This window comes from Alligator sinensis, unplaced genomic scaffold, assembly GCF_000455745.1.
Source record: "Alligator sinensis unplaced genomic scaffold, ASM45574v1 scaffold406_1, whole genome shotgun sequence".
Classification (NCBI taxonomy): Eukaryota; Metazoa; Chordata; order Crocodylia; family Alligatoridae; genus Alligator; species Alligator sinensis.
In genome coordinates, this window is record NW_005842181.1 from 1,985,960 (window position 1) to 1,999,344 (window position 13,385).

At 43.0% G+C, this 13,385-nt stretch overlaps 1 protein-coding gene across 7 annotated transcripts in view; it reads right to left on the reverse strand.

The window, feature by feature from the left end:
- Positions 1-13,385, reverse strand: part of LOC102383623 (protein furry homolog) — a 214,234-nt gene that overhangs the window by 125,469 nt on the left and 75,380 nt on the right. For all 7 annotated transcript variants that reach the window (XR_003094661.1, XR_003094660.1, XM_025207103.1 and 4 more), the window contains exons 24-28: positions 11,288-11,448; positions 9,746-9,856; positions 5,493-5,647; positions 1,340-1,439; positions 844-1,015 (exon numbers count right to left, since the gene is read on the reverse strand). Coding sequence is in view for 5 of the 7 variants with exons in the window: in XM_025207103.1 (XP_025062888.1) it covers positions 844-1,015; positions 1,340-1,439; positions 5,493-5,647; positions 9,746-9,856; positions 11,288-11,448 (699 nt within the window). In the remaining 2 variants the exon portion in view is untranslated. The remainder of the gene's footprint in view (positions 1-843; positions 1,016-1,339; positions 1,440-5,492; positions 5,648-9,745; positions 9,857-11,287; positions 11,449-13,385) is intronic.

Consider the following 13,385-nt stretch of genomic DNA (forward strand, 5'->3'; position numbering starts at 1 on the left):
TTACTTCTGTATTTGGCACTTAGTGAGGAGGGCATGGGCTATAACTGGAATACTCTATTAAATTTTGGTGTCCAAAATTACTACAGTTCAAGAATTACTGGAGAGGAGTCAGAAGAGTTGTATGAATAACTAAAAAGACTGGCAACCTGTGTTTTGTGTCAAAATACAGGGAACTCAAACTATTTACTTTATTAAAGAAGAGTTTGAAGGATGATATGATTATATGCTGTAAGTACCTACATAGGGAACTAAAATTTGATAACAGAGGGTTCTTAGTATAGCAAGATCTAATAGTTAGAGACTGAAGCTAGAAAAATTCAAGCCCAATGTGAACACAATAAACCACTGGAAAACTTATCCAGGTTTGTTGCAGATCCTCTATGACTGGCAAAGCTGAGGGCAGAAGGAGTAGGACCATAGCATACAGTGCTGCAAAGAATCTGGGCAGCCTGAGGATACTTCAATAATTTTGGTAAGCTTTCTGGATTGACTATTTTAGGCTGACAGCCAATGCTGCCCAGGATCGGATGGATACAAAGAAGTCTTCAAACCCCCACACCACTGCCCCACTTCAAGACTGTACATTCTGTACAAATAATTAGGCACAGAATCAGATCACAAATTTTAAAATATCAGCCACTGCACTATGCACATGTCTTCAATTGTTCATATAGGTTTAGTTTAATTTTACTATGTTTTAAATTTTACCATTTTTTTTCTAAAATCAAATAAAACCAAACTGAATCAGAGTATCAGTGGGCTAGTTATTCACAATTAAAGTACCTTAGCAATCCACCATTTGTACGCTACATAAAAAAACAAAACTTAAAAAAATGCTGATACCTGAAAAAAGTGGAAGGGTAAGCTCAGGATACATCCTTGCTAATTCATAGGAGAGAAGGGCTAGTGATACACTGTAGAGAGGTGGCAATGGACCATGAGTACCATACAGGATACTGCCAGGCCTTTGCTCAGCTACTTTCTTTGAATAAACAAAAAGTTTTGACTCCAGAATCTATAGAAGAGAAGAAAAATGGACAATGAAACAGAACAATTCCATTAGTTCAGAAAAACTCAACATATCAACTTTAAACATATTAAGAAATCAATGAACAGTCTATATATTTCAGTATAAACTTTCCAAATAATCTTTTGCACTGATTATTTATACAAATAATCACTTTAGAATTCACAGTTCTAGTTTCAAAACCAAAAGATTTTAAAAAAGTAAATTCAAAAGTAAAAACCCCAAAGTAACATATTGTAAGACATTCATAAGGAATCAAATTTGGTTATTGTTTTAGAGGAACTTTTATTTAGAAAAGTTGCTGATACATGCCTGCATAAGTTGCATGGAAATTTCATAAATCTCTCTGTTGGTGTCGGATGCCTTGAACAGCACTAAGTTTAAAAGGGTCACTATATCAAAAGGATAGTTCCTGGAAGAATAAACAGTAAATTTTTGTGAACATCAGAATCTAATGCAGCTTAAATTCACCTGGATCTGTTCACTAATAATGGTCTAAAGAAATATCACCCTTCTTTTCTCTGCTTCTGCACTGGAATACTGAAAAGAAAGTTCTTTACTTGTGGAGACATACTCCTTGATCAAATGGCCACCTGGTGAATAGCAGAGCAGGAGGAGTTGACAAACATCATGAGACAGTGTTTAGAAATGTACTGTAATGGCTCTAAAATGAAAAGTTCTACACCTGTTCTCATAACAATCAGGTTTTTTTTTTAAATTTAGAATTTATTGATGAACCAGCTCCCCAAAACAAAGATGTATGGGTAGAGTTTCCAAGCATAATATATTCTTTAAACAATTCCAGTGACAGTTAAAAATATCTGCTTTTGAAAAAGGGTTTATTTCCCAATATGCAGACTCACAGGTATTCAAGTTATGAAAAAGAATTCTCTATCAGAATGAGAAATTAATACTAAAAGGGGCTGGAATCTACAGGCACAACAAAATCACAGGTTCTTACTGAACAAACAACCATCCTAGGTGTCCAAAATTTAGTAAAGGGTCAACAAATCAGAGCATGAACTGCTGCTCTTCATGGGAAAGGCAAATTTCCATGTAATGTAATTTGGCCTTGTGCTAATTTAAAAACGAAACGCAATTTTCATGTTGATTAAGCAAATACATTATTTGACATCCAGCTTAGTTTTAACCGATACAATTGTGGGATCTTTTGCTTTGATCCAAAGGACCTCAGACCTAAGAACCTGTCCTACTACACCTATATATGAGACTTTATAGCTTAGACTAAAGGAAAGTCTTAACCAGTTCTCAAATGCCTGTCTCACAATTAAAATATTACAGCTTCTAAATGGTGCCAAAGGCTTCACAGAGTTTGAACCTATGCAAAACACATGTAGTTTCCCATTGAAAAAAATAGAGGAAACGAATATAGAGTGTATGCTGTGTATGTCTCCAATTACTCCGATACTTCAGTCTTAGCTGCAAGATAAGTGAAACTGCAGAACATGTTATTGATAGTATCACAATAAAGCTATCACATGGGAACACCATAGACTCGAGAGCGACTACATTTTTGTGGAAAGAACTTTCTGAGGAAAGAGGGGAGGTTAGATCAAGTTAAAAATGGCCACCCAATGTAAGGTAAGTTGGGATGGGGATGCTAGCAAGGGAGTTTGGGGGGATCAGGGGGGCTAGAGAGGACTGCAGGGGGATCAGGAGGGCAAGTGGGGCCTGTGGTGGGGATCAGGAAGCCTAGCAAGGACCATGGTGGGACTGGGGGAGAAACTAGAGACTGCAGGGGGCTTGGAGGGATCAGGGGGGCTAGTGGGGTCCATGGGGGTTGGGGGGGGGGTCTGGGAGGGTTTGGCAGGATCAGGGGGGCTAGCAGGGTCTGCAGGGGTTTTGGGGGCTCTCTTACCCCCCTTGACTAGGGGCTATTTTTAGCCTTCTGACTCTCCCAACCCCCAGACAACCAACCCCTCTGGTGAACCTACTCTCCCCAATCCTGTCTGTCCCTGCCCCTCCCCCATCCCTGAATTATTTTGAATGGAGCCACTTGCAGAATAGGGGATTGGCGTGCTCAGGGGAGGGCCAGCTGCTCCATGGGGGTGTGGGTTGTCCACCTGGGGAAGAGGGCAGGGGCTAAAAACAGCCCCGTCTCAGCAGGGTGGATAGCAAAAGTGCAGCCATGGGGGCTGTGCTCAGAACTGTACACAAGCTCAGTGAGATCGGTCTCGCTGGATGCAGTCTAAGTTAGACTACCTCAGAGGTACAGTTAACTTAGATTGTGATGGCCATTTTTAGACCAATCTAAACTTCCTGAGCTTCTGTACAGTTCACACTTAGATTCCTAATTAGGTCAGTCAAGTGTAAGGTCTGCATCTGGGTGAACTAAGTTAGACTGGGTGCCATTTTAATGCTCTCCCACCTCCCCTGACATCCCTGAGTTTCTACCTAGTCAAAGAGTCATCCATTATACAATACACCACTGTACTTGGGGAGCCCTTTTAGGACTGAGAAGAGGAAACTGCTTGTCAGTTTTAAGTGTTAGCTATATTCCCAAAAAAGGCAGAAATATGAGTTCCTCCTTGAACATAGTCATGTAAACCAAATATTTTACTATTATTGAAGGCATGTAATGTACATCCTTTCCCAGGACACACAGTCCTATCTGACTAAAATCTGAGGAGGAAAGACATAGTTGAAGGGCTACTGTGTTCGGTGCTTTCTTTTAACACAGCAAAAATGGATCTTTAAGTAACCACATTTATATGCATAAAATTCCATTCATTTTTTAAAAATCTCGATGTCATACAGCTTGTTTTTGCATCTGTTTCTATCAGAGGAACAAAATAGTGTTTTTATAGAGATACTAAATTCTAAAATACTTAATATGTTTTGCTTTGCTCTGTCCCACACATTTCCTTCTCAAAATATGCTGATCAGACATCTTGCCAAATTATGCTTTTGTCAAGAAGTCTAAATTTATCAGTTCAGACTCATGTAATCAGATGAGATTTGCTCTCTGTTTCAAAATAACTATTAAATCTCCCCCCCGCATTTTTATTCTGAAAAGATACCAAGAAGAAACAGAAAAACAATATTTATATAGGATGATACAAGAGTAACATTTTGTGTTTTTCTTCTTTTTACCACTTCTGCTCTGTTAATATCATTGAATATATTAATTTGCAACAAGGCAAGGAAAACCAGGTCAAATTCATGGCCAACTAGAAAAACATGGGGAAAATAACTACCAAGTAATAACTATTTTCTTGTTAGTGGCTCTGATTTTATATGGAAAAGCCATCCAAAAATTGGTTTGGCACTAGATTTAAAAATGATATTGGAAATTAAAATGTTTAGGTCCTATTGTACCGTTCAGTGCAATGGTTTGTCAGGGAAGTTCCACTATTTATACAACAGGATGCTACTATAAGCACCTTCTCATGACCCCAAAACTAAGCCTCGGGTTTGTAAGATGGTGCAGGGATTTGCAGTCTCAGAAAAACACTACATGTGACTGATAGCAGCAATTCTCTACAGTTCTAGCGCAACATCTCCAAAACCCCTTGCACATAGGGACCTGGCCATAAACAGCTGACTGGCTTACCACTGGGATGCTAGAGATTATTTTTTAAAACTTTACCAAACCATTTTTACATGTCAAGTTGCAAAGATTGTAGAGACTCTATGTAGTGAGTGGCACTCTTGAAAACACTGGGCGAATCTACACGAGATGTTTACTGTGGAGCTGCGTAATTAGCTCCACAGTAAAGTCTCAGCATCTACACATGCAGAAACTGAATTAACTCAGTCATAGGTTAATACTTGTAAACACATGTACTGTCATTAGTGCGCAGCAACGCATGTGTAGACACTGACAGGGCTGGCTGGAGAACGAGGGTGCTTCAGTGTGGGGGCTGCCTGCTGGCTAGCCCCACACTGGAGCAACCTCATGCCCCAGCTAGCCCCTCCACAGCACATTGAGCCAGGTTGGAGCAGCCCAGGCTGGCAGGATGACCACACCAGCTCCTTGCCAGCCAGGGCTTCTCCGACTCGTCTCAACATGCTGCAGTCCCACACACGTGTAAACGTGGCGCCAGAGTTTGTGTCACATTAATTTCATGTGTAGGCGTGCTCACCATGTGTCTGGCCCCAGTTACTGGTATGTTGCAAATTTGCAGAGGTGACTGTTTTTCAGTGGATGTTCAGTGACAGCATACCATCTGACTATATTAATGCTTCCCCACTCTGTCATTCACAAGATTTTTTTCCTGCTTTTTTCACAGCATGAAATCCAGAACAGTAGAGCAATGAACAGCAAACATGCTTACCATGCTTAATGTTATTTTTTAATCAGCAGAAATGTGATTTAAAATTTGATTTCAATAGAAGGAAGTAGGAATACACAAAATAGTGTATAACCATCTTACAAATGGCAGCCTGATTTTGTTTCACACTAAATACTTTAGGAAGAGTCTACTTCTAAATTTATTAGTACCTGCTTCCGCATACAGTTGCAATGGCTTTAAAGCATCCAGAGGCAAGCTGGTATGATCCAGTATAACAACGATCGATGGCCCAGTTGAAGAGATTTACTTGGTCAGGATTTAGTTCCAGCAATAAGATGACAACTTCACATCCCAGTTGATGAACCTAAAAATACACAGAATGGCATTTTTTTGTACAAAGTGAGACCCTCCTCCAGATTTCTTAAACTTATTTACAGTGACAATGCATAGGGAGTGCATGGGGACGCGTGTGCACCCCCTGAGAGAGCTGGTCCCCTGACAGCCAGCACTACCCAGTTAGGCGATGCACAGGGGAGGCAGGCAGGACCGCCGATGCCCGCCCTGTGAGCACCGGCTGGGGAGTCAGGGTGCCACGAGAAGCACTCCTGGCACTTCTGGGAGTGCTGCTTGTGCTTCTAGGTTGGTGCGATCAGCCAGTCAGGGAGATCGGCCACGGGGGACCACTCCCCCACAGTTGGCAAGATCGGCCGTGGGAGGGTTCCACACACACCCTCATGCTCCCTCATCCCACACCCACAGCCCCGCAACAAACCTATACCCACCCCCCATTACCCCACCTCCCCCACAAAATACAAGAGTAACTTCATTTTAAGCTATTGTGCAATCACCTCTATGTACACTACACAAACACATGTAAATCAGGATAAAAATATTTCTTGAAATCAAATTAATGAATGTTGTAGATGTTCGCTTTTTAGAATATAATTTGGTATTTTTTTTGGTTCCGAGATGGCAGAAACACTTGCTGAAAGGAGTACTTCTGTGGAGGGACAAGGGGAGGGATTTCTGGTGACAAAGGCTAGGGGTTACAGGGTGGGACTTCTGGTCACAGGATGGCAGCCAGGGGGTGGGGCTACCCATGCGGCCCTCGACAGCTTGCCAAAACCTGGTAAGCAGCCCTCCAGCTAAAATAATTGCCTGCCCCTGACTTAGATGGCTACTAGGTGGAACAGAGTCTAGCCCATGTTGTCTGATTTTTAAGGGGACTGACAGGGTGCTTGGAGCACCTGCTACTTAAGAGGAGAGGCTATCTGAGAAACAGTCTGTAAGTTTGTATGTGTGTGTGTGGGAGGGGCTGATGAGAGAGTCACCTTACCAGAAGTGGACTGGGCTTGAGATACATAAGTCCAGGGCCTGAGCTGGTCAGGCAATCTATCCCTGAGTACCACTGGAAGAGGAGCTTCCGGAAGCAGGGATGCAGGAGGGCTCTTGCCTTAACATCTGAGCTGAACAGATGAGCTGGGTAAGTAGCACTGAGCCCAGGAACAGGCCAGGCCTATGCATGACGAACAGAACCAAGGAGGTGATACTTCACCTCTATCGGGCGCTGGTCAGACCGCAGTTGGAATACTGCGTGCAATTTTGGGCACCGCACTTCAAGAGGGATGTGGATAACCTGGAGAGGGTCCAGAGAAGGGCCACTCGTATGGTTAAGGGCCTGCAGGCCAAGCCCTATGAGGAGAGACTGGGGCACCTGGACCTCTTCAGCCTCTGCAAGAGAAGGTTGAGAGGCGACCTTATGGCTGCCTATAAGTTCATCATGGGGGCACAGAAAGGAATTGGTGAGGTTTTACTCACTAAGGCGCCCATGGGGGTTACAAGAAATAATGGCCATAAGCTAGCAGACAGCAGATTTAGACTAGACATTAGGAAGAACTTCTTCACAGTTAGACTGGCCAAAGTCTGGAATGGGCTCCCAAGGGAGGTGGTGCTCTCCCCTATCCTGGGGGTCTTCAACAAGAGGTTGGATATGCATCTAGCTGGGGTCATCTAGACCCAGCCCTCTTTCCTGCCTATGCAGGGGGTCGGACTTGATGATCTATTGAGGTCCCTTCCGACCCTAACATCTATGAATCTATAAGCCTGAGGAATAGAAACAGGTGAGCCCATAGCTGGAGAGAGGCAGCAGAGAGCAGAGGGCCAGAGTGTCCAAAGCCCAGCTAGTGACTAGAGAAGAGCTTGAAAGGGGCGAAACAGGCCTGGGAACAGCTAGGCCTGGGGACAGAGGCAATGGCCTGAGACAGCTGGTGATGAACAACAGCTGGTGGTTATGGAAGGAACTGAAGGGGAGGTCCCAATTGGCCCAGAGAAAGAGAAAGGTGGGGCGGGGGGGGAGAAGAATAGAGGCCTTGGGACACATAGAGACAGTTTGAGCTAAGGAGGGGCTAGGTATTTAGGAGAAGGTCTGGTGCCTGGCGGGGACCAGGAGGGCCTGGTGCCTAGGAGGGAAATTAATTCTAATTTACTGAAACTGTCACTGCCTACCATAGGCGGAGGAAGAAATGTTTTTTTTGGGAGGGGGGGCTGAGTGCATGCGCACACATCCATGTCCCTCATCAGGTAAGTCTGTGGTGGGAGTGGAAAGGGCAATGGTGGGGGGAGGGAGTGGGGCTGGGGCAGGGCACTGCCCAGCTGGGGCAGGGTGGGGTGTAGGATAGAGCCATGGCTCATCCAGGGGATGGCTCCCACTGCTGCACATGCCCCTGGATCTGCATGGGGCAGGGCAAGCTGCCATTGTGGGCTGGGGTCAGGGATGGCACTGGGCTGTGGGAGGGGCCTGGTCAGGCTGTGCTCAGGGCAGCCGGTGGCAGAGCTAGGAGGAGGGGTTGGGGGGCGCTACAGTGAATTTTGAGGTGGCTGCATCCCAGCACTGCTGCTGCCTCCCCTGAGTGCAGCCTTGCCAGGCCCCTCCTACCAGGAAGAGCCCAGCACCACCCTGGCCCCAGCCTGCAGCAGCTTGGCCTGTCCCATGCAGATCCGGGGCCATGTGCCCTCCATGCTTCCTGGAGTGCATATAGCAACAGGAGCCGTGCCCCCCCCCGATGAGCCGCAAACAGCTGAGTCCCGTGCCCCGCTGGCTGTGCAGCACCTGCCCCTCCCCTAGCCCCAGGCTGCCCCAGTCCCACTGCCTCTCCCTCATCGCTGCCTGTGCGCCACTCCCTACCCCTGCTGCAGCTGCTGGAAGCCCACAGCTGGGCTGCCTTGCGGCCCTACTGCTGCCCCGCGTTTGGCCCCCATTAGGGCTCCCCCTTTCTGCTGCCTATGCTGATTACCCAATAGTAGGAACTGGGGACTGAACAGGGACTGAAAAAACAATTAAGCAGCAAGAAGGCCTGCTTTTATTGTAGTGGTTGTGTCTGTCAGGTTTGTTCTGCTTTGGAATACTGAAGCAGCTCTTTTGATTAGGATTTGGCAGAAACTAGGTCATAGATAACAAGGATGCTTTGACTATAGTCCTCAACAGAGAATAGTTTTGGTTAAGTTCCTTAAACTGCTTGTGGAAAGAGTTAAAACAAGTCTTCTTCCAGCTTCCTGCCCTTTTCTTTCAGTTGTTGGAGTTTGTTTAGGAACCAAAGTGACCTGTGCAAATGCAAATGCAGCCGTTGTGGGATATCTTGTGGGATAATAGCTGGTTAAAATGTCGGGTGTCACAAGTGGAAAGATAAGAAAACTGAAGACGCTGGAAACTGAAGAAGAGGACTGAAGATGTATGACAAAGATGAAAGAGAGTCAGGAGGCAAGCTATAAATATCAAATTGTTATCAGGTACCTTATAGGTCAATCAAGGAAACTGCCTCTGAAGGAACAGAACAGTAAACTGTAAAAGTAATCTACTACATAGAGATTATTTAACTTCAGACTCTAGCAAAATCAAAATATACTTGGATAGTTCCAGATCCAGCGCTTAAGGGAAAACTCATTTTCTATTCCTATAGGCTTTGTCTAAAAAAGTAGATTTTTTTTTGTGTTCTTCTGAAGATCTTCTCTTTGACATTGCCACATTCAGCTTTACTTCACCAACAGCTATTTCGTGGAGGAGGAAGTGATTTTACATTCTGATTCCACTGGGCGTAGAAGCAGGTGGGTAGAAATACTCCAGAGAGAAGTGGAAGTATATTCTGAGCTGCCCCTGGCCTTTGTCTAATAGTGGATAAAAAGCCTAAAATATTGATTCAAATAAATTGGAGCCTAACAATAGAATCCTACTTACTCTATTATGTTACATAAAGTACATATTCTGAAATGATAAAATTCCCGTTACCATTTAAACTTTGTGGTGATACTGTTCATTGTGACTGAACAATGAACACATGTACTGTTTTCTCCTTGAAATAATAAAACAAATCCAGCTACACTGTCTGCATTTGCAAAGTGGATTGCATTTAACAAGTACAGAATTTGAAATAACTTCTAAACTAGGCATTATTAATGAGGTACTCACACGTAAATCTTGGCATGCTAGAATGTTATCAAGCCATTTGTAGAGATAGCCATCAGGAGAAAGACCCACATTGTCAAATACAGGGCCACAGCAGAGTACAGCTGACATTGCCTGGTAATACAAGGAAATGTAGTCGTTACGCAAGTGTGTAATGTATATGAAGGGATTTAACAGATTTCTTCATGCCTGCAAGACATTTGTATTTATATTTAAGGCAAACAATAGTGGGGATTTTTTTTGTCAGATTTCTACATGTACACTGATCTAGAAGTTAGTTTCATTAATTAAGGTGCTGAATTAAATTTTTAAGCACCTAAATACTTGGTATTAGCCAAGTTATGAAATTTATTTTATTTCACCCAATCTTTTATATTGATATTATAAAATAATTAAAAATAAATTTATTTCAAATGCAAATTATCTGTCAAAGTTGAAACTGATTTACTAAATTGTTTTTCATACATGTTAGATGTTAGGGTCGGAAGGGACCTCAATAGATCATCAAGTCCGACCCCCATCAAATTTGTCATTTGATGAAACATATATTGGTAAACAGGGCATTATTTGTCCTGTTTACTTGAATGCTTGATTGTAATATTTACAGCTGAAAAAGAATATGTATATTGAGCTCATCTCTATGTAAGAACAGGAAATAATCCTTTTGCAACAGGATGTACCTAATACTGAAGTGGTATTACACTTGAACTTGTGCCTGATATCCTGCTCTTTTTGAATGAGGAAGAAAATAACAAAAGAAAAGTGTACAGGCAAAAAAGCAACCAGCCATGAAAAATAGTGGTAAATCAGTGATGCTCAGCCTTTTGGCACTACAGGTCAGCTGGGTAGTGCAGAGTCATCTGTGGGCTAGACCAGGCCACCTAAAGGCCAGATCAGGCCATGGTGCCTGATACTGCCTCCTCCCAGCCCCACACACCAGGATTGAGTCCCAGGGGCCTGGCACTGCCTGCTCCTGCCCTCTGGGATTGGGCTGCAGGGGCCATCACTGCTCCCTTCTGTCCCCCATGTGTCAGACTCAGAATCCAGGGGGGTGGCATTTCCCCCTCCCCTTCTTGTGCCAGATTTGGATCCTGGGGGGCTTGCATTGCCCCCTCCCCACCCCTTTGCACTGGGTTTGGGCCCTGGTGCTGCCCCTGCCTGCCCTTGTGCACTGGGATTGGGCCCCAGATCCAGTGTACAGGGTCCAGAGCAACCCATGGGTCCAGAAATTTGGCAGTAGGGGAGCAGTGCCACTGCTCTTCTGCCACCAAGCAGTCCAGAGGCAGTGAGAGTTCCATGGGCTTGATCTGGCCCCCAGGCTGGAGGTTGATAATCTATGCCTTCTGTAGATTATAAAAACAGAAAAGTAAAGCTTCATTTGATTATATGCATATATATGTACACGTATAAAATCTAATTAACAATAATTATAAATAAAAGGAAATAATGGTCATTATTTTTCTTTCTTTTGAACTTAAATACCATTTCTGTAACCAGCATTACTGAATAGATAACTTTTAATGGAGAAATGAAAACATGTTATACCTTTAATGCACAGTACTGGTATCTTGTAATCTGGTGATTTCTGTCACTATAACGATCCAGTGGTGTAAACATAATACTGAAAGGTCCAGCCCATTGACTAAACAAGATGAAAAGATGGTGCCTCAAACTTTGCTGAGGGAAGAGGAATCTCCTATGATGAACTAAATGAATGAAAATAAAATCAGTTATAGTTTTCTAAAGAAAACAAACAAAGCAGAAATGAAGAATCAGTATCCTCTCCCTATGGCAGTAATGTTTATTCAAGGACTTCCCACCTCCATGAATAGAAAGTTTTAATTTATATTTGCAGATATATTTATTATAAAATAATTAACCTCTTTTGGTTATCTTAATACCACTAATGAGACACCCTTTATTTTCAAGAGACTTAAAATGTAAACAAATATGTGTTTATATAAACATATTGAGCCAAATCCAAATCTGCCTCTAAGAGGTGCTTATGGAGTTTTTGGCATTTAAACAACTAAACACAATCCTAATCCACTCTATGCAGCAGCCACCAAGCATACTCAGAGGGGTTCCAGTGAAGCATCTATTTTTCAATTATGCCTCTGCTCCCAGCTTGTGTTCCCAATGTTGGTTACATATTTTGCATTTAATAATCATTGGATAAAATTCATGAACAGTGTAAGACCAGTATTCAGGGCTCTGTCCCACCTAAGCCAATGGCCTCTGCCAATAGGCCACAGGATCACAGTCCTTGCATGCTCTCCTTCTGGTACTATGATTCTTTTCCTCTTGCCTGCCCAGTGGCCCACTTCAATAGGCGAGGAAAAGGGTACACTTGGCCTTGCCTTATCTATGGCCTGATGTTTAGGGCACATTGCCAGGAAGAGGAGATAAATGTTCAAACTTCCTCTGGCTGAGAAGGGCCTAAGACTTAGTTCTCTTACTCTTTGGGTTAGCACCCTATTCACTAAATTACTAAGCTAAAAGGTTGGCAGGTGTCGTCCTCCTGTTTAGAATTCTTCCTCACGGTAAGATGGATCAGCGCTGCATACAGGATCTTCACTGAAATGAGAGGAGATAGTGATGTTCTTTCCAAGTGGTTTAGGATTGGTGATGGCTGCTTAGGATCACAGTAGGAGAGCAATATTCCTATGCAGGATGGATCAGGACTGGTCTTTGGTGGTGCACTATGTTTCCTATTTAAAGAATAGGTCTCTCTGTGAGGATCTGGATTGCTTACTAATGCAGGACATATACATTTCATGTTAGTTGTGGGAAAGCTCAGAGATGAATTTGGATTTGGACTGCTGCATTTGTGAACAGCTAACTTCAGAATCAGGATGTTAATAACGGGAGTTCACTGCTTCATACATTCTTTTTATGGTCAACTTTTGCTTGTTTATTTTTGTTCCAGGTCTTTCAATATAAGCCCTAATGATGGTTATGTATTACCCTACTAGAACAGCAGGTCTGGGCAGAAAATAAAGCAATCCTATGATATTATTTCCTTATAAGGAGGTATGTTATGTTGACTGATATGCTCAGACACTTCCTAAGCAAAAGGAACATATCTGCTAATTCTAAAAAAAAAAAATGTAAAAAATTAAGACTGTTTAACATAGTTCTAATTCCTCTAGCACAAAACAGGGTGGGAGATAGAATGCCTGAAAAGGCTGAAAGGCACTAAGGAGAAACTAAATTAACAGGGAAGAAATTACCATTTGCTAACATCTTCTAAGCCAGAACAGACAGTAGGAATTTCAGATAGAAATACCCAATAATAGATAAGCATAGAGCAGAAACTCATTCTGTGGAGCTGAAATAAATGAGGCAAGATACTTCCTAACCTAGTAAAAAGGGAAAATCCAGCTGAGAAGAAATAAAGAACAAGTTTAAACACCATCTTAGCCTAATAAAAACATTTCACCTGAAAGTACTCATCTCCTTGCTGCTTTTACTCCAGCAGCAGGGTCAGCACACTGACAAATTGCTGGACTCATGATACGTTTGACTATTAGACAGGAAGGGGATATAAAATGGATACGCTGAACCCACACATACGTGATTAAAAAAGACATTTAAGGTTAGTTAGAAAGAGGCCAGGCACATTACTACCAATGGACTCTTT